Raw genomic sequence first — 20,953 nt, 5'->3', positions numbered from 1 at the left:
CAAAAGAGAGAGAGGAAAAAAGACTCACACACAAGCTGATGTTCCTTCTTTCTTCTCTGTTTGTTTCCTGTCTGCTGGGAACACTTCTGCAAAGCTCTGTCTAAATGTATGGGTGGGAATCCATTCTGATAGAATGATGAGGTCAGCTCTGAAACAAATACATCAGCTTAGTGCAGGCAAGCATCTGCCATTACACTCCACAGCTGCTTACATGCACACACAGGCAACGCTGCTGCGCTGCTCTTGAGTATATAACCAAGCCTCCTTCTCACCCTCAGGGAGCTTACTGGTGCAACTTCAGCCACATATTAATAAGAAACCTGTTCTTACTTTATTCCACACCTCCCCAGGAGGATGGGAGACAACTTGATTGGGAAGCAGTACACTCACACATGCTGAATTCAATGGGACCAGCTTCTGGAGTCAATGTCCAGAGGCTGCTGTTTAAAGCTTAAAAAAATACTATGAGAGTTCAATTCACCAGTCCCATCACTGCATCTAATTTGGGGATGGAAGGGGCTTCACTTTGATTGGACTCTGCCTTCTCTGCCCCAACAAGGCTTTTTATTTCCCATTCAGATTCAGAGTTCCATGTGCCCAGTACTGCCCCCATGAAGTCTTGCCTCCCAGGCATTATGAAATTCTAAATCTAAAATATATTTCCATGTACATATGCACACTCACACACAGTGTTGACCTTCTTCTCAATACCTGTTTAATTCCAAGTCTCCATTTAATTTTGCTGCTTCATTGTGCTGATCAACACCATGAGTCTTTTCCACACCATTTCCTGTTTCCTCTTACCAAACTTTTCCTGTTAACTGTAGGCAGTTTTCAACATTATTTGCACATCAGGAAACCAAAAAGGATCTATTCCATGCACACTATATATGTAAATCACAGGTATTATACCAGTCTTTGTCAACTTGTTTGCACTTGAGAAACCCCTGAAACTTTCTTCAAGCTTCAAGAAACCCCAGAAGTGGCACAATCATGCAGAATATGGTTGGGAAGCAGAGCAGTGTCCATGCCCACCTGGGGCCCCTTCCTTTCCCACGGTCTCCAGGCTCATCCTTGGAAATTTTGGGAGAGGGGGGATAGGTCAAAATGACCACATATGGTCATTTCACAATAAATGCTTGACAAATTTTTTTTAAATATTTAAAACTAATTAACTTCTACCCATTCAGGAAACCCTTTCAGGGCTGTGAAGAAACCCCAAGGTTTCACAAAATCCTGGTAGAGAAAGCCTGCATTATACATATATATCATGTAGAAAAACTGGCCTAAAACAAATGAATCTACCAAATCAAGAATGAAAAATGGAGAACCAAAACAGTTCACAGAAACATGACATGAAATGAGAAACAGACTTTCACTTGAAGAAAAATGAATCAGGGAAGAAGACTCCCAAGACTGAATGTCATTTTGGATAATGTACCCTATTCTATGAATTTGCTCATCTGGAAACCAAAAACTATCTATGCCATGCATACTATATATATAAATGACATGCATTATATTATATTGATTTCTTGGTGCCTCCTACATATACAGTTGCTGCTTTCCCACCTGCTTCTGCTCCTGCACTTTTAAGAGCAATCTCAGAAAACAGGCAAAACATTTGCAATTGCAGATCTTCAACATACCTCTTACTTAAAGTCCCAATTCAGGGAATCTGTGGTTAGTGTCCCACAGGATCAATTTATGTCCACTAAACTAAGGATTCTGTTGCAGATTAAAACAAAACAAAAACTGCTGAGCAATCACTTATGCAAACATGTACCCAAATGCACAGAGGTAAACAAAAATGGGAAGAAGTGTGGATGTCAGAATAGGTATTGATGACGTTATCCGTTCAGTCGTGTCCGACCCTCGGCGATTCTATAGGAAAGTCTTCGCCATGCACCCCTGTCAATGACTGCTTCTTTTAGTTGGTTCATGGTTATCCATGTGTTGGCTTTGATCATGTTGAGCCAGGGGATCCTTTGGCGACCATGTTTCTTTTCAGCATTATTTTTTAAACCAGCTGGTAGGTGGGTGGGTGGGTGGGCAGATAATTGATGCCATCAATAACCACGTGAACCACCTTATAAGCAGTCTGTAGGGTTGGGTGCTTCAGGAAAGGAGAGCCAAGTTCCCATCCCTGGCCGCATCCTCCTCCAAAGAAGTGCCAGCCTGGCAACAGGAGCTTGGAGGGCGGAGATCATGGAGCTGTGGGTGGGGGGAAATGAGGACAGGGGGAAGATGGTGCTCCCAGTGCTTGTTCCCACCAGACCCTGCCCTGAGAAGCTACGGCCACAGCCTCATCAGGCCTCAACGGCATTTCCGGGGGGGGGGAGGGTGGCCCAGTCCCCGCCAGCACTCCTGGCTCCCTGATTAGCTCCAGCCGTGGCCTTGCCAGACCTTGGCTGGGATGGGATATAATTTGGGTAGGAGTGTGTGTGAAGGTGATACTGGGTACTTGTGGACTGTAAGATAAATATTAGCAGACAATGTGATGTGACAGTAAAGCAGCCAAATGCAGTCTTGGGCTGTATTAAGAAGGGGCATCACGTAAAAGTCACAAGATGTCATAGTTCCACCATATACCACATTGGTTAGATCCCACCTAGAGTACTGTGTACAGTTCTGGAGGCCTCATTTCAATGAGGACGTGGACAAAGTTGAAAGGGTTCAGAGGAAATTAATGAGAATGACTCTGGGCTTGGGGGACCAAGCCTATTGATAAAAGGCTGAGGGACTTAGGAATGTTCATCCTGAAGAAGTGGTTGAGAAGGGTTGGTTGCCATTTTTAAATATTTGAAAGACTGTCATTTAGAGGAGGGAAAAGCTTCCTGTTGGTAGCAGAGGATAGGACCAACAGTAATGGGTTTAAACTATGTTTACAATGATATTGGCTAGATATCAAGAAAAAAATTCACACCAGTAGTTCCACAGTGGAATCGACTATAGGAGGAGGTAGTGAGCTTCCCCGCACTCTGGTGCAGCAGCAGCTGGACAGTTATCTTGGATGCTTTCGGCTGACCCTGCATTAAGCAAGGGATTGGACTAGATGGCTTGTATGGCCCCTTCCAACTCTATGATTCTGTAAGTCCTTAGACCGTATGGCTTTTTTGCCTAGTCTCAAAGTTCCACTTAGTTCACAGTGTGTTTATCAACCTTTTGCCCACACCCATCCTCTAATACAGAAATCAGGCTTCACTCCTTAGATTGTTTGTAGAGCAGTTTTGTTTTAATTGGAGGGGACAACACATTAGACAAAACAGGAATCTGTTTGTTTTGGGAGGTCTCATAAGGGCAAGACTGCTTCTGCACAAACCACATCTAGCTGGATAGTGTCAACCATAACACTGGCATATTCCTTGGCCAAGGTAGCTTGCCCGTTGGCAATCACTGCCCATTCAACTAGGGCTTAAGCATCTTTAGCTGCCTTTTATCTCTGGACTGTTGTTGGATATTTGCAGCATGGCAACATGGGTCTATGCCATCCATGTTTATTCATCACTAGGCCAGTCATTATCTCCAGATGTTGTGCCTGTTGGGAAGGCTGTATGGCGGACAATTTCCCACTAATCAGCCACACCCACCTCTAGAGAGTGATCTTGGTATTCTCCATAGTTCAGTTGAAAACAGGGTTGCACTTACCTGTAACTGCTGTCCGGGTGGACTTATGTGCAGGCTCACAACCATCCCTCCTCCACCCCTTGTGTACTGATTAGTTGTCATTGTCAGACTTGGCAGTGAAGTAAGAACTGAGGGAAGAGTGCTGGGCCCTACCAGATCATGTGACATTTGGGCAGAAAATTCACCCTCTACTTAGGAGAGAATAAAACTACCTATTGAAAGTTTGCTGGCTCCTCTCCCTGTCAGGTGTCACCGTTGAACCATGTGGGACTTCACAGAACAAAGATGTACCCCATCTATCTAGCTAGGGACAGGAGTGAGGAACATTTGCTTTTGATTACTGCCAGATTTGTATCTTGTGGACCCTCTTGTCCATCACAATGAAATTGTTTTGTGTGTCTATTGGAAGCCCTAGGTGTTCCAGACAGTTTAGGATGCAGGAGCTCTTTTGGAAATTGAACAGGAATCCAAAGTTTTGGAGAGTTGTAATTTTTTGTGATGTATGCGAAAGGGACTCCTGACGATGCCCTCCTGGTCAGGACATCATCCAAATAAAGATGTCAATGGATACCCTGCTCTCACAATGATACCACCAGGATGATCAGCTTAGTGAATACTTTTGGTGCTGTATGCAACCCAAATGATAAGTACCTGCAGTGAGACAAACTATTGGCATATGCAGTATGCCTTTTTGAGATACAAAGAGCTGAGGAATTCCTGTGCATAAGCCCCGATACTAAACATAACACAAACTTTAGATTCATAAACTTTAGATCCAAGATCAAATGTCCGTCCCCTTTTGACTTGGGGACTGTAAAGATTACTTCACTGTGTCCCTGTTCTGCAGGAGGGACAGATTTGATTGCTTGAATCTGAAGTAGGTGAGAAATAGCTTTTGCATTTGTGGGAGAGTGAAACAATATCTCAGAGACTGCTCTGGCACTTCTCTCTCCTCATCAGTTAAGAACTCCCCCTTTTCTCTATCATTTTAAGAGGAATCCCCAAAAGAGAGGAATTATCTTTCTAGCTGCTTTAGTGAGACAAGTAGGTCCCATGCATCCCATATCTAGCCTGGGAAAAGAAGCTACATTAGAACATGCCTGCCCTCCCCCCCCCCCCCCCCCCACCGAACAAAAGGCAACCATGTATCTCACAGTATTCCTAATGTAATTGTACATATCTGGGGACATGCCAGTTAACACCCCCTGCCTCCCTAGCAATAACAGCAAGAACTACCCAACAGAGATGGCCTCCTGGATTCAAGGGGGGAACTAAAAACATGACAGCAGAAGAAAAAAGAAAGGCAACCATTTCATGGTTCAGTTTTGCTTCCTTTGTTTTGTAGTGAAGCAAAAGATCATGTACAATGTGAAACTAAGCTGAATAGGAACAACTGGAACACTTATTAGTTTAACTTTTTGGATAGCAAAGACAAGTACAGAAAAAAAAGACTGGAAGCAATTGTCTGAATGTGAAAATTCTTGCATATTTTTTAGACAGACAGCTCAATCATAAGGCACTACCCAGCAGAAGTCAGGCAATACAGAAATCTGCAAGTATGGAAGTCAATAGTGATTAAATACGGTTGATCTAAATAGGACAAACTGCCCAATCTTATTTGTTTAGACAGTAGCCTGACTAAATACAATTTTCTAACAAGCAATTACGCACAGAATTGCAGGATTATTTTTACTTGATTGGGTCCAAAGCGCACACCTGTAATTAAGCAGGTTAAAAAACCAAGACATGATCAAGAGCACAAGGGCTTAGGAGCTATTACGGAACATGGGCTTGCTACAACTGCAACAAGTTTATTGTATACCAACAAGTTGTGAGTGTACATGTGTACACAGAGATTAGATAGATACTATCTAGCTGTAGATTTACACACATATACTTCAAGTTCTATCTGCAGGTACTTTGTTGATAAGCTTGTTAATACAATGTTTTGGGAGGAAAAAATTGCAACTCTTTTGTTGAAGAAATATTTACACCAATCATAATTGCATAACATGTCTACTTTAAATTATTAACCCAATTAGTGCTTTATTCACATTTTAAAAACTTGTACAATTTATTACAAATATAAAACAGTGCAGTTTTCCATACATTATCCCAATTCTGAGACAAACACTTAAAAGACATGGAAAAAGCTTTAATTTTTTAATAAACATAACATTTGCACCATTCACACTCTTATTGTCTTTCTCTACCCTTGATTCAAAAAGATCAAACTTGCAACATACTGTATGTTTATTTTTATTCAAAAAGTTACTTGTCTCAAGACATAAATACAAATCAGAAAACAGTACAATTAGGACAATAGAATGTGGAGGACAACAGGTTAAGGTAAATATATAAAACATTTTTTTTTAGTTATTTGAAAACATAAAGCTGTAGGAACTGCTGTCACAAAGAAACACTCCTTCAAGAGTAGGAAAAAAATCAACGTAAAGTTTAAAATCATATATACAGTCCTTTCAGCAGTTCTATTTAAATGCAGTGGTGTGGGGGGAAAGTTAAGATAGGCAGTATTTTAGACATGGGAGCACTGATGTAGAATGGAACTCAGCAGATCTGGCTCTGTTTTAATTGAAAACCATGATTTTTCAAAATAATTGGTGCCATGATACTTTAAAGAACCCATGGTTTATGGCTACCACAGCCCAAATGATTAATATCTCTGAATTAACAGGAAGTCTCTTCATAGTTGCTCATTTGGGGAAATTATTGTATTGCAAGCGTATTAAGGTGCATGGAATGATTTGAAATATACCTCAAGAACTGAGACAACTGACAAAAAATATACATATTATGTAATATAAGTTAACATTTCCTTTAAATGTCTAGCTGCCTAAGCTTTGCAGAGTGATGTCAAACCAGTACGGATCTGCATGTTTTAAAATGATTTAATCATGAAAGTCATGAAATGAAATTTAAAGCTCAGCTTTCAAAGAATATTATGGGGGTATTTATGAATCTTCTATTATCCAATTAATTTACATACAGAGGAAATGTACTGTAACCTGTTAGAAGTATCATTAACCTGAAGACTGCTTGCAAAGACAGATAGATAAAACAATATAAAATACAAATTTAAAAATCATTTTTAAAGCATGAATTCTCATGCTCATCTATTTTTAAACATTGTTAAACTTTCAATATATTTCTGAAACCTCATAATTTTTAAGTTGGAATTTAAAAGTAAGAAAAAACTAAACAAACTGCGCAATTATAAAATCAGCACCAATTTATATATATATATATATATATATTTATTTATTTAAAATTTAGATCCCCTACCCCACACTCTAATAGGCTGTATATTTTTTTTGTTTAGAATTTTTCTGCAAACATTCTACAATAAGCTTCTTTATTTGGAGACAAAATACAGTGGCACTACTGGAAGGAATTTCACAACATGACATTTTACTTAAAGGACAAGCAAACTCTCAGGGTTGTTAATGGGTAAGCAGGATTGATCTCAGTGCTTTCTGGCAGTTCATGGTTCCTAGTTATTTCATGAATATGCAATAATAAAGTGTGGAGATATTTTCTAAAATAATCAGCTTGCATTTTCTTCATTTTCCTAACTGAACCAAATGTTTCTGTTGCCCAGAATTTTGAGCATATCGCTGAAAATGTTTCTCTTCTAGTTCCAAAAATGTTAGGGTCTCAAAACCCCAGTCATTTCAGTACAAGACTGAACAGTATAATCTGGGGAGGGGGGGGGAATAACAATCATTTCAATGCATCCAACCAATTATGAAGAACAGAGTTTGAAACTGTACCAAGGACCTCACCAGCATAGAGGGAATTCCTCCTTCCCAAATGGGAATCTCTACTATGGATTTGGAAATAAACTAATGTTACATAAATAAAATACTGGTTTTCCAACAGAAACTATAGCTTATCCTCAGGTTGTTTACTTGTCCTTTATGTTTCAGGCAAACAAAACTGCCCCTTCAATGCACTTGATCTTGTAAGCACATCATTCTCCTTAGAGAAAAATCTTGTACAGATTATCACTGTTTCTACCACATTTTTTTCTGTTTTAAAAATTCCTCTTTCATATTAGAAAACGACTTCACGGTGGAATTATCTGTTGCATTGGTATTAAAACATTGATACTCCAAGAACCTAGAAGAGAGGGAAAAGTACATAAAACTTAAGAAGCCAAGCTACGTATTTCATTAATGTCTTATAATTACCGTATATGCTATGTGTGTGTTGCTGAAACTGATCATCAGTTCTTGAAAACTGGCAAAACTTTATTTTTTCTTTTCCCAAATATAAAGGTAAAGGTATCCCCTGTGCAAGCACTGAGTCATATCTGACCCTTGGGGTGACGCCCTCTAGCGTTTTCATGGCAGACTCAATATGGGGTGGTTTTGCCATTTCCTTCCCCAGTCATTACCGTTTAACCCCCAGCATGCTGGGTACTCATTTTACCAACCTCGGAAGGATGGAAGGCTGAGTCAACCTTGAGCCGGCTGCTGGGACCGAACTCCCAGCTTCATGGTCAGAGCTTCAGACAGCATGTCAGCTGCTTTACCACCCTGCGCCACCAGTTAAAAGAACTTTAAACGATCTCAGTAATAGATTCTAGGAACTGCCTGTGGATATGGGATCACAGAGAAAGGACTATTCCCACAACCCTCCCAAAGCTCAAAAGATTTTTCATGGGCTCCTGCAGATGAGAGGACTAGCTCTTCTACTCCCCAATGTAGGAAGAGGTATGTGCTAGTAATTGGGGATTCCCTACTGAGAGGGGTGGAGATCAAATTATGTTGACTGGAAAGCATCAAAAGTGAACTTTAGTGGTTATGAACTCACTGTACCAAGGGCTAGAAAAATGAAAACATGATCAGAAGAGGGTTAGTGGCTTGGCACCAACATCCCCACAATACCAAATATTAGAATCTAACAACAAGTAGAACAAGCTGTCATAATTGCCTGACCAATAGGACAGTAGAGACTCCTGTGCCAGAATTCTGGTTTGCTAGAGAGGCGATTGACCTGCATCGCACAGTGGGAAAACACACTCTGCTTGGCCCATAGGGTGCTTCAAAAATGCAGTATGCAATGTCCATTTTGAATCTGTAAGTGTCCAGGAACCCTATAAGGGAAAAAGAAGGCATCCAACCCCTTGAAAATGGAAAGGGGACCCTTGTGGGTTATGAACCCACGGATGACCCAGAGCACAACCTGCATTGTCTCTTGCAGCAAATGAATACCCAGCATAGAGCATCCTGCAGCAAAAAAGGAGGTATGCTCAGGGCATTTGGTAATGGCATTGTACACAACTGAGATAATTGCTTAAACTACGAATCCAATTTAGTATGTGCACTGTAAAGGCCAACATGAAGCACATTGTAGTTTCTCAGTCATGTACACAGCAGTGACATGAAACAATGTGCTCCACTGTATAGAACCTAAGCCATGTAGCCTCACAACATAACCCATACCCACCATGGCCAGTCTATAGGTTATATCATAGAATCATCTTTGGGTTTAAGGGTCCACTGTTATTGATTAATGCATATGAAACCCTCAAATATCTGTCCAATAGCCCTGAGATTCAACAGTCTATTTATAAACTCATATCCTGACCAGGTAGCCTGTTTGATCATATTAACATTATGTTTCAGGTCTAAATATTGAAGCAATGGTGAGGATTTCAAAGGCAAAGGAAAAAGGGCAGAGGTATCCTCTTCCAGCGATTAGATGTAGTTTAGTGGTAGAGTGTTAAGGCTACCAGTCAGGAAGCCCTGCTCCAGATCCCCACTCTGCCATGGGCATTTGCAGGGTGGCTGTTCCTCAATATGTTCTACTCCACATGGTTGTTGTGTGGGGAAAGCAGAAGACCAGTATGTTAGAGAACATAGAGACCTTATGTTCATCAAAATAGCTTCACTAGATGGAGATCCCCTAAACATTCCATTCCTCCTTTCCCTTTTCTTTGGAATTCACATCCATATCGACCCGTAAATCTCTATTTCAAATTCCAATGATCACAGATTATTACCCATGAAGGAGCACACCCTGGACAGCAGATTGGATTCAAAATGCAACAGGGAAGCTGCCCCAGTAGTCAGACACTGAAAAAGGGCTACACACATCAATTATGCCCCCTGAAGTAAGCCACTACTGTTGTATTATAGGTTACAAATAACCTACTTGCAGATGCTAGGCCAAAAGCAACAAGCTATTTACACACCCTAAAGTGTAATACAGTTGGGATGTTTGAATAGCCAAAGACCTTGAGGTCAAACCATAAGTCTCCTGATAAAGGCCCTAGGGAAGCACGCCTAGCCTCGACCAGGGCCAGGGCCTTTTCGGTCCTGGCCCCCACCTGGTGGAACAAGCTCCCGGGAGAGCTGTGGGCCCTGCGGGCCCTTTCAACATTCCACAGGGCCTGCAAGACGGAGCTCTTCCGCCAGGGCTATGGTTGAGGCTGGGGCTGCTGTGGTACATCGACTGCTCTCCTCTGGACTTCTTCTTGAACACCGTTGACCTCCTTCTCCTCCACCCCCCCCTTTTTAGGAAGGGGGGTAAGAAGGGGATTTTATTATTGTGCTGCCATGTTGTGATGTTTTAAGTCTTTAAATGGGAGTTTTAATGGGGTTTTAAGACACTGTAACTCGCCATGAGCCATTTGGGGGTGGCGGGAAATAAATCGAAATAATAATAATAATAATAATAATAATAATAATAATAATAATAATAATAATAATAATAATAATAATAATAATAATAATAATAATAATAATAATGGAGATAGTGTTGATGACATTCTGAAGTCCTGGATGTCTGTAGTTAGTAGGTTACTAAGGATACAGGATAGACTTATTGCCTATGCCTCTTGGGAACACTATTATAATATTAATATATAAATATATGTATATAAAAATCTATATACATAGTAAACGCAGTACCCTGATATACAGCCATACTGCTTCAGGCTGGGTGGTAGGGGTGCGGCTCAGGAACCGTGTTTACCCACCTTGGCAGGGACACAACTGATCATCGCGTCCCAGGCCAGGAATTTGGGAGTAACCTTTGATGCTTCATTCACTCTGGAGGCTCAGGTCAAGAAGGTAGCTGGCCAGGCATTTTTCCATCTTCGCCAGGCCCGGCTACTAGCGCCCTACCTGTCCCCTGAACATCTGGCCACAGTGATCCATGTGACTGTCACCTCCAGAATAGATTTCTGTAACTTACTCTACGCGGGCCTGCCCTTGGGCTTGATCCGGAAGTTACAGCTCGTGCAAAATGCGGCTGCTAGGGTCCTCACAGGGATATCTTGGAGAGCCCATATCCAGCCTGTGCTAAGGCAGCTGCATTGGCTACTGGATGCTGCCCGGATCCGGCAGGGTTGTAAGCTCTGCCGGTTCAAATCTGCTAGTCACTGTTTCTGTCACTTATGCTAGAAAAATATAAAGCTTCTATTCAGAACTTAAAATCAAGCCCTTTAGGGTTCAGTGGCTTTCTTTTGAAATTAAAGGAGGGAGAAAAACAACATATTTTTGACATGTATTTACAGCAACCAAGGAACAGCAGCTGAATATTTAGTATCTACTGCCCTCATGTGGTGTCACCTGCAAACTCCAATTACTTTTCCATTTTCTACTAAAAGTGCCTGCATTTTATTTGTTTAAGCCAACCATTTGGCCCCTGGAATATCTGAAGGAGACCAAAGACAGGGAGCCCAATGTTTTTTGTTTGTTTGTTTTTTGAGAAGGGGAGCCCAATGTGTGTGTGGTTTTTTTTTGGGGGGGGGGCTGCTAACTGAACTGATAAAATACCTTTTTGTCACTTATAACCTCATTAATTGCTAGAAAATCCGACCTTTGTCAAAGGAAAGAAAAAGAAGTAATGTAATTTGTTTCTTTGTGTGTGCTTGAATTAATGCATTCAAGGAAAAAATGATGATTTTACTTCTCTTGGTCAAATGTCTTGTAAATCTGTCTTGTTTGGCTTTGGTTTAGCTTAGACCTTTGGTTAGCCTAGTTCATTCTGCTAGCAACCAGCCTAGTGCAGGCCCTGGAACCTGAGAAGAGCTCCTAAAAAGGCTGTGGCCCCCAAAAGGTTGAGAATGTGGCCCCCAAAAGGTCTAGGGCAGGGGTAGTTAACCTGTGGTCCTCCAGATGTCAATGGACTACAATTCCCATAAGCCCCTGCCAGCAAATGCTGTAGTCCATGGACATTTGAATTGTAGTCCATGGACATCCGGAGGACCACAGGTTGACTACCCCTGGTCTAGGGTATAGCAAAAATAGACCGCATATTTTGAAAAGGAAAAAAGAAGTGCTATCAACATTTTTTCTTCCACTTAATTTGTTCAGTTGGAGTCAAGGTACCAGTTGGGAGTCAACCACCAACAAAAGCAGAACTATTTCTCATCTCTTCCTTAAAAAAATTAAAGAGATATTAAACTGGGCAAAAATATTTCTAGGGTAAAAAATGCTTAAGTTCATGTGTAGTCTCTAAAGTGGGTAAATTTTGAAAGGTCTTCAGATATTTTTGAGGTTAGTATGATCTTGCCCCACACCTAGCTGCAAGTTCAGCTGGAGGACAGGATCTTGGTGAGCTAAATGGCCTTTTGAGCACCTTTAATGGCAATCACGAGGACTGTATTCTACCTTAGCTTCTTGCCCGGGAGAATGCACATTTGCCATGGTGACTGCATATGTAGATCCCTGAATGTTATAATGAAATCTTTCAATTCACTTATTTGTCCTAGCACACTTACTGAGTCATCCATGATTGAAGCAGGATCAAAGAAATCTGGCTTTAGTTCTGTTCTTTCTCTCCTATTCTTTGAAGGCGGCTGTAAAAAAAGAAAAAGAATGACAATGAAAACCAGGTATATTCTCTTATCTACATGATGATCACCACCACCTAAAAGTTCCATAAAAACTCTCTTGCTTCTTTTGCCAACCATTCCCAAAATATGGTTGTGTGCCTCTACTATTTAGAGGGACAGCTTATATAAATACAATATACTGGGACAGCAGACAGGAAAATAACCTAACCAATTTCAGTTATCACAAAATTAACAGCAATAGATAAACCGGGACAAATATTTAAGAGAGTAAAGCGACAAAGCAAATGATGTTACTTACTAGATCGATGTCCATAGTATCAAAATCCATGCCTTCATTGAGATCCTCAATACGCCCTTCTGATGACATCATTACATCTTCAACAATAGGCTCCTCGTCATCCTCCATCAGGCTTGTGCCACGTCGACTAAAAAAAGGCCATCAATAAACAATTTCACTGTTCGAAATAATCAAAATCCACCGACATGAACCATCAAGCTAGTTACATGAATGGAACAGTAGTAAAGTTTGTCTGTTACATGAATGGAACAGTAGTAAAGTTTGTCTGAAAGATGAGAAGACCAGACAATAACTATATGAGGTATGCTAAGCATTGCCATAAATTTACATTGCAAATTCGAGCAATTGCAGAAGAAACAAATATTGGTGTGTGTGTAAAGACTACATAAGAATTGGCTTCAAGCTGTGGTCCATGTATCACGGCACTCAAAAACAATGCAAGGAATACCTGATACAACACCAACCAAAGCAGAAGACCTCACCTGTAGGAGTCAGTAACCCCACAGTATCTCATTTAAGAATTGGCTGCTGTTTAAAAGAAATACCTTGCAAGTGTGAAATGTTATAGGCAAGTACCTCTACACCAGCTAGCATCAGATTTAGATCAAGCCTTAAAAACGTTAAAAAAAAAACAGAACTTAAAACATCAGCGAAGAACAAGTGTGACTGATTCTAATTTTGGTTCTCTGCTTACACTTACATGGCATGCTGCAGGTTGGTTCTCAGTTTCACGTAGTTCATTGCTGCTCTCTCCTGCTGCTGCCTGGCTGCCTCTTCCTGCTGTCTCTGAGCCAACATCCATGTTACCTGCGTGCTTGAAAGAAAATATTTTTTCCTCTGTTAACATGGCCAGACCCAATATCTGAGCAGCAATTACTACACAGAAGTTAAAAGAGCATATACATACTTGTAGTCAATTGGAGGTTGATGGTGTTCAGCCTGCATTGGGTAGACACCCATGTAGCTCTCTTCAGGCCGCAATCTTTTAGGCTCCCTCATGATGGTGGAAGTGAGTGGCGGCGTCTGCATCATGACCGGAGTGTGCATTGTCTGCTCCCTGTTCATCCACATGCTGTCACTACTGCTACTCTCCTCGGCTAGACACACAAACCATCAAATTTAGGTCAACTGACATGCTAATACAACACAGTATAAACTGCAGTAACAGAGTTGTCACATTAGATCTGCAAATGCATAAGACACCAATAAAAAAACATACTGGCATAGTATGTTCTTCTATACATTTATTTCTTTACTTAGTTTAGAGCTTCTATGCTGCCCCACACAAAAAAGTCATCTCCAGAAGGTGCACAATACATCTGTTATACAATTGTTTGTTGAAATGAGGGCTGAAGAGTAACTTCTTTTGTACAGAGTTTGAGTCCAGTTGCACCTTTTAAGAAGAAGAGCTGGTTCTTATATGCCGCTTTTCTCTACCCAAAGGAGGCTCAAAGCGGCTTACAGTCGCCTTCCCTTTCCTCTCCCCACAACAGACACCCTGTGGGGTGGGTGAGGCTGAGAGAGCCCTGATATTTCTGCTCGGTCAGAACAGTTTTATCAGTGCCGTGGTGAGCCCAAGGTCACCCAGCTGGCTGCACGTAGGGGAGTGCAGAATCGAACTCGGCATGCCAGATTAGAAGTCCGCACTCCTAACCACTACACCAAATTGGTTCAACAAAGTTTGGTCTTAAAGGTAATACTGATTCAAACTTTGTTCTGTTGCTTCAGACTAACATGACTACCTACTTGAATTTATTTTCATCTGTACGGTCACATTTCTCAGGCAGAGCTCTGGTAACAAGTACAGTAAATTCACATTTTAATATATTTGGGTGCCCTTATGTGTTATTGTGTCCTGCTTTGCAACAAACAGGACCAATTCTGTTGTAAACTGGATTTGGAGTTTAGGAACATACTGTGTCTTAATGTGCCATTTCCTTTCCCCTCTTCAAATAGTATCCCCTCCTCTCTTTCCTGGCTTGCTCTACCCATAAACTTGCTGCAATCACTGTCTGTATACCAACAAACTTTGAACTACTGTTTGAAAACAATTCCTGTTTCCACTAATACACACACTGTTTCCAGAACACACACATTCATGATGACTGAATGTGATGAGAGAGCGGGCAATGAGCATTCTGGTCCTGTTACCTGCCTCAATGGCTTGTGAGCACAGGTGCATTGTATGTACAGGACTACAGCTTGCTCAAGATTTCTCTGATAATAGGACAGAGTTATATAGTTAGAATAAACCAGGAAAAGGAGAGGGAATTGTGCAAGCCTGTGGTTTGGAGGTCAGGAAATCTGCCATCTGAATTAAGTTGAGTTGGATCAAAATGAAAGAATGAATGGGCAGAATTTTATGAGGGAAGGAGGCTCTGGTATAAATGGAAACCACAATGTGTAACACAGTTTAACACTGTCACCCTGCTGTTAAACATTTATTTATTTTATTTATTTTGAGATTTCTAGCCCACCCCTCTCCAAAACTGGTCTCATGCATTGGTCATACTGTACAAGGAGGAGGATTCAAACCTTCAGGTAGTTTCCGTTTTCCTGTGGCTGGTTTTGTTTTCTTGTTTCTTACAGTAGACCCTCGACTACTGATTCCACTGATGACCGACATAGTGTCATCATCACCCCCAGCTAGTAATGAGTTCCTATAAGACATGAGCGGAAGCCACACATCTTCTCTTCGGAGAGACATCTGAAAGGTCATGAACTTCTCCAGGTAAACATACCTTTAAAAGAATAGAGACTTAGCACTAAGTATACATTTAATATACTGCAGTGATTTCAACAAACTGTTTAAAGCTAGTCATACACACTCTTGGCTTTAATTTTCAAAGTTCTGAAAGACACAAGGGGCCATTGCATCTTGTCAAGTTCCTGCAATTCACGACAGAGTTTACCAGTCCTGCTAATCTTTCTTTATATTTCTATGCTGCTTCATAATCCCTTAACATAAACTTTGATCTGTAATGTGTAACAAAAATATTCAAAGAGCATCACCAAATCGGTTTCAGCATTTAATACAACACCAGAAGGCCTATGGACCTTCCTAACTCTATGATCCTAAACACAACACTGTAAAAACCAGCCTACCAAGTACACTTCAGAGTGTGATAATATTTGTGTTTTTAAGTCTGATGGTCACTCACATGAACACACGAAAACAAATTTAGAGTCCAGTGGCACCTTTAAGACCAACAAAGTTTTATTCAAGGTATGAGCTTTTGTGTGCCTGCACCCTTGCTCAGATACAATAACATGGAATGAGAATAATCAGTTCAGACATATAGGTGGTGGGAGAGGGCGAATTAACGTACAGCATAATGAAATTTCTCAGATTTTAGAGGTACATAGGAAAAGACAGGACATCCTAGTTGATGTCTTTTCCTATGAATCTGTCACCTGGGCAATTTCATTATGCTATATGTTAATTTGCCCTCTCACTCCATCTATAAGTCTGAACTGATTATTTTCATTCTGTGAGATTGTATCTGAGGAAGTATGAGGGAACACGAAAGCTCATACCTTGAATAAAATTTTGCTGGTCTTAAAGGTGCCACTGGACTCTAAATTTCTTCTGGTGCTTCAGTCCAACACGGCTACCCACTTAAAACTGTGACAGTAAGCTACTTAAGACATTCAAAGTATCTAAAAATATGCTTATTTTCTTCTAACTATAGTGAACCTGATAATTAAAAAAGACAGCATATACTGTAAGGAATTCGAAGCAATGAGAACCACAAAAAATACTTACACTGTTTTTTTGTCTTGCCTGAGAAGTTTGGAAGAGAATTCACTTAATATATCAAGAAATGCCAAATTTAAAGGTGGATGACTCTCGCCTTGTGGATTAGGCTCTTTAAAAGCAAATTCTATGCCATCCCTAAAAGCAATTAAGAATCAGAATAAGTATTTTGCAACAAGATTGCATAAAAGGACAGAAGAACGGAAAACATTTAAGACTATATTTTTCTGTCATAAGGCCAAACAACAAATTCAATTTTGCAATAGTTAACACTTAGCATACTGCTTGTCTATTTGCTTTGAAAACTGTGAAGAACACATACTTGAATTTAAGTGAAATACTTTAAACCAGGGGACCACAGATGAAAACTGTTCTAGGGGCCACTTCTAATAAACACTTAGTCTTGTGTTTTACTTTTAGCCATTTTTAAAAATTCTGCTTGCACATTCTTCTCTTTCTGCAACCTCATGGATCTCTCTGAACTTATCCTGTTAATTTTTCTCTTTAATCTAAGTTCTACAGCGCCCATTCACCTTTCTGCATCTTAATATGCATACAACTTTTTCTACTACACCAACTGTAAATCAATTACTGTCTCCCTTCCATCATTATACCCTGACCATTTCCTGGTTTTTTGTTTGCTTCCAGTGACTATTTTTAATGTTTGATAGAGCAACAGCACAAAAGTACTCCCAACAATGGAAAACTTGGGAGACAAGTTGGCCATGTAGCTACAGGAAGCTGGAAAAATCCGCTGTGACCCAGCTGTGCTGGGAATGGCAGAATATAAACGAAATGAATTAATGAATGAAAAACTACTATCCTGCCTAGACACATCTCTGCTATTACTCAAATTACAACAACTTTCATAATCGTAAGCTTTGCAAAGATGAGACGGTCCTGAACCTGACTGGGTTCACCTACAATGCCTCAGCAATGGCCAACTTGTCTATTACTAAGTAGAAACTATGGTTCCTTAGAACAGTATGTGCTTCACACGGAGAAGTCCCAGGATCAGTCCCCAGTGTATTAAGCTGAAAAAAGCATCATGTAGAAGGGGGATGTGAAAGACCTGAAACTCTGGGAAGCCCATTCATCGCCAGTCAAAGGAGACTAATATTGACTCTGAAAGACCAATTGTCTGACTCAGTATGAGAGTTTCATATGTAATTCTGAGCCTCCTCTAATAATGATTTTAAAAACACAACTATGACAACTAACACAATTAGCTTTAACTTATCATCAAAAGTATACATCAAATATGGACTACAGGTCCACAAACGGAGAAACCTATTTCAAGTTGCTATTTCAGATTCCTTCTGTGCCTGCTTTGAATCACTAAGTGCACAGAAAGCTAGCAGTTACGTATTCATAACACGGAACACATGACTGTTTGAAGCAAACAAAACTTTAGCAATTACTTGTGTAACATAGCAATGGCTTCTCTTGTTTTCAGCTGATCTAGTCCAAATGTTAGAGCAAAACGTCGAGCTAACTCCTTAATGCCGCTGAAAGTTGGTGATGATCTGTCAAAATTGTAACCATTTTCTTGAATCATCTCATTGAAGAGCTGCAAAAGAAAGTTTCTTCAGTTTTTTCAGTCTCAATTCAATTTTGTACAGTTTGTGGAAATACTGCTGTGAACAAGCATTCCAAAAAATTAACTTCTAACAATTTTAATCAAAACAGACTTGAGCTAGTCCATGAGTAAAGAACTAGAGAGACTTGCAAGGATTTTCTTAAAAATGAATTATCTAGTTTGTGAAAAATTATTTATGTATTTCTTTATTTGGATTTTCCCTATGGCTCTGGGCGGTTTACATGGAACAGAACCGCCAGAAGGGCGGGCACCGACGGCAGAGACCACTAAGACTTTTGGCCCCCACAGAGAAGGAGAAGAGCCTCTGATTGGTCCTCAGTGGAAGAGTGCCTTCCCAGTTGAGGGCCTATCTGAGGCCCCACAGTGCTTCATGAGGACACGACAGCTTCCTTGAGTGGCCGTTGAGCAGGGAGGGCCCTTCCCACTGAGGACCAATCACCTTGCACCATGTTGGGGTCCACAGTCACAATTTTATTATAGTAATAGAAGATGCTTTTTTAAGAAAAGCCTATCTAAACGTAATTTCCAGATACATTATGGTTCAAACATATTGTGGAATAGATATTAATTGGTCATGCATGAGGCAATATTCATATAATATTTAAGAAAACTTAATCAATTTCAGTAGCAATTATTGTTAGGGGCCTAATTTCATGTTGTCCCAGAGGTTCCTGAAAGGTTTTTTTGGTCAGTGATCTCCAAATTTGAGCCCTTTTATGAACGTAGGCAGTGAAAGGAGCACTAGCAAACGGCTGCCTTCATACAAATAAAGGAGGTTTTTACCAGGCCCTTCCCTAGAAAGCATCCAGTAAAGAGAACCCAGAGATAAGCTGTAAAGCAGTGGGGTGGAGGGGGAGAAAAGCACCAAGACAACATAGTTTATCTGGATTTCAGTAAAACTTCTGATAAGGTTCCACATGATATTCTTGTTGACAAGTTTGTAAAATGCAGTATTGATCCCAATTCTGTCAGGTGGATCAGTAACTGGTTGACAGATTGTACCCAAAGGGTACTTGTTAATGGTTCAGCATCCTCTTGGAGAAGAGTGACAAGTGGAGTACCCCAAAGATTTGTCCAGGGGCCTGTGTTGTTCAACATATTTATAAATGATTTGGATGAGGGATTGGAGGGGGTACTTATTCAATTTGTAAACTGGGAGTAGCAAACACAACAGAAGAAGAATACAGGATAATCTTAATAGGCTCAAGAAGTAGGCTAAACTGAATAAAATGAAATTCAATAGGGACAAATGTAAAGTTCTGCATTTAGATAGGAAAAACCACCGACACCAATGTAGGCGGAGAAGACTTGTCTTGCCAGTAGTATGTGCGAAAAGGATCTAGGAGTCTTAGTAGACCATGCATTGAACATGAGTCAGCAGTGTGACTCAGTGGCTAAAAAGGCAAATGGGATTTTATTTATTTATTGTATTTATATACCTTGACGCTCAGGGTAGTTTTTGGGCTGTATCAAACTGAGTATCGTGTCCAGAACATGGGAGGTAATGGCACCACTTTACTCTGCTGTGGTTCGGCCTCACTTGGAGTACTGTGTTAAGTTTGGGCACCATAGTTGAAGAGGGATGTAGATAAACTAGAAAGTGTCCAGAGGAAGGCTACAAAGATGGTGAGGGTTTTGGAGACCAAGACATATGAGGAAAGGTTGGGGGAGCTTGGTCTGTTTAGCCTGGAGAGGAGACGACTGAGATGGGATCTGATAATCAACTTCAAGTATTTAAAATGCTGCCATGTAGAGGATGGAGCACAGTTGTTCTCTCTTGCCCCGGAGGGACAGACCAGAACCAATGGGATGAAATTAATTCAAAAGAAATTCCGTCTAAACATTCGGAAGAAGTTCCTGACAGTTAGACCAGTTTCTCAGTGGACCAGGCTTCCTTGGGAGGTGGTGGTATCTCAATCTTTGGACATTTTTAAGCAGAGGCTGGGTAGCTATCTGACGGAAAAGCTGATTCTGTGAAAATTCAAGGGGTGGCAGTTTACAGTTGATAAGCGAGAGAGACATAGAATGTCCTGAGTGTGCTGGGGGTTGGACTAGATGACCCAGGATATCCCTTCCAACTCTATAATTCTAGGCTGGGGGGCAGGGAGCATGGGGAAGCAGTGATCTTATCAGTCACTCAAGCAGCACAAGGAAGCCACCTGTTTCTCCTTAAAGCTAGTAAAAAAGGTAAAAATCATGAATTTTCTGATATAATAGTTAAACTTTGAAACTCTCAAAACAAATTTGGTACATAAACAATGACAGCATGTATAATCTCTGAGTTGTATATATATATTAAAGTTATAATAAGAAAAAATGAACTTTAATGTAAAAATCTTAGTCTTCCTGACTAGTGATTTAAATCTAATCTATCCCACCCACCAGAAATAAGGGCTGTGTGTCCTTCACTCACACAAGCAAACAGGAGGATTAATAGAAAATACTTTTTTTTTCAAAATGGGACCTCTCCTTATATTAAGGCAAATGGAAGTAATATTCAGTGCTGTAACTAATTCCCTCCTGACTTATGATCCACTGATGATAGTGAATTGTATGTACAACAGAATTATTCACAGACCTAAGGAGTTGAACTAGGAATCACATTTTAAAGATCTATTCATCTCTAATCAGCATCTAGAGCAGATATTTTATGAAGGACACACTTACCTGTTGTAAACTGAGAATAAGAGTCTTCGCACATTGGATTTTGTCTATCTGCCTTGTTTTACTCATTGTTTCTTTGATAATATCGCCATAATCATTGTAATACTACAAGGAAGGAACATACAGAGTAGTTGGAATTTAATATACAGAAGAGATAAATTTGCTAGTAGACATGAT

The 20,953-nt window shown here is 40.4% G+C and overlaps 1 protein-coding gene across 2 annotated transcripts in view; it reads right to left on the bottom strand.

The window, feature by feature from the left end:
- Nucleotides 1-5,418: 5,418 nt before the first annotated feature.
- Nucleotides 5,419-20,953, bottom strand: part of STAG2 (STAG2 cohesin complex component) — a 100,669-nt gene continuing 85,134 nt past the window's right edge. For both annotated transcript variants that reach the window (XM_077308513.1, XM_077308514.1), the window contains exons 26-34: nucleotides 20,780-20,881; nucleotides 17,934-18,082; nucleotides 16,522-16,650; nucleotides 15,291-15,496; nucleotides 13,663-13,852; nucleotides 13,456-13,569; nucleotides 12,756-12,882; nucleotides 12,383-12,460; nucleotides 5,419-7,767 (exon numbers count right to left, since the gene is read on the bottom strand). In XM_077308513.1, coding sequence (XP_077164628.1) covers nucleotides 7,744-7,767; nucleotides 12,383-12,460; nucleotides 12,756-12,882; nucleotides 13,456-13,569; nucleotides 13,663-13,852; nucleotides 15,291-15,496; nucleotides 16,522-16,650; nucleotides 17,934-18,082; nucleotides 20,780-20,881 — 1,119 coding nt within the window. In that variant the 3' untranslated portion in view covers nucleotides 5,419-7,743. The remainder of the gene's footprint in view (nucleotides 7,768-12,382; nucleotides 12,461-12,755; nucleotides 12,883-13,455; nucleotides 13,570-13,662; nucleotides 13,853-15,290; nucleotides 15,497-16,521; nucleotides 16,651-17,933; nucleotides 18,083-20,779; nucleotides 20,882-20,953) is intronic.

This window comes from Paroedura picta, chromosome 13 (genome assembly GCF_049243985.1).
Source record: "Paroedura picta isolate Pp20150507F chromosome 13, Ppicta_v3.0, whole genome shotgun sequence".
In the NCBI taxonomy this organism is placed as follows: domain Eukaryota; kingdom Metazoa; phylum Chordata; class Lepidosauria; order Squamata; family Gekkonidae; genus Paroedura; species Paroedura picta.
This window is presented reverse-complemented; position numbering and strand designations above follow the sequence as displayed.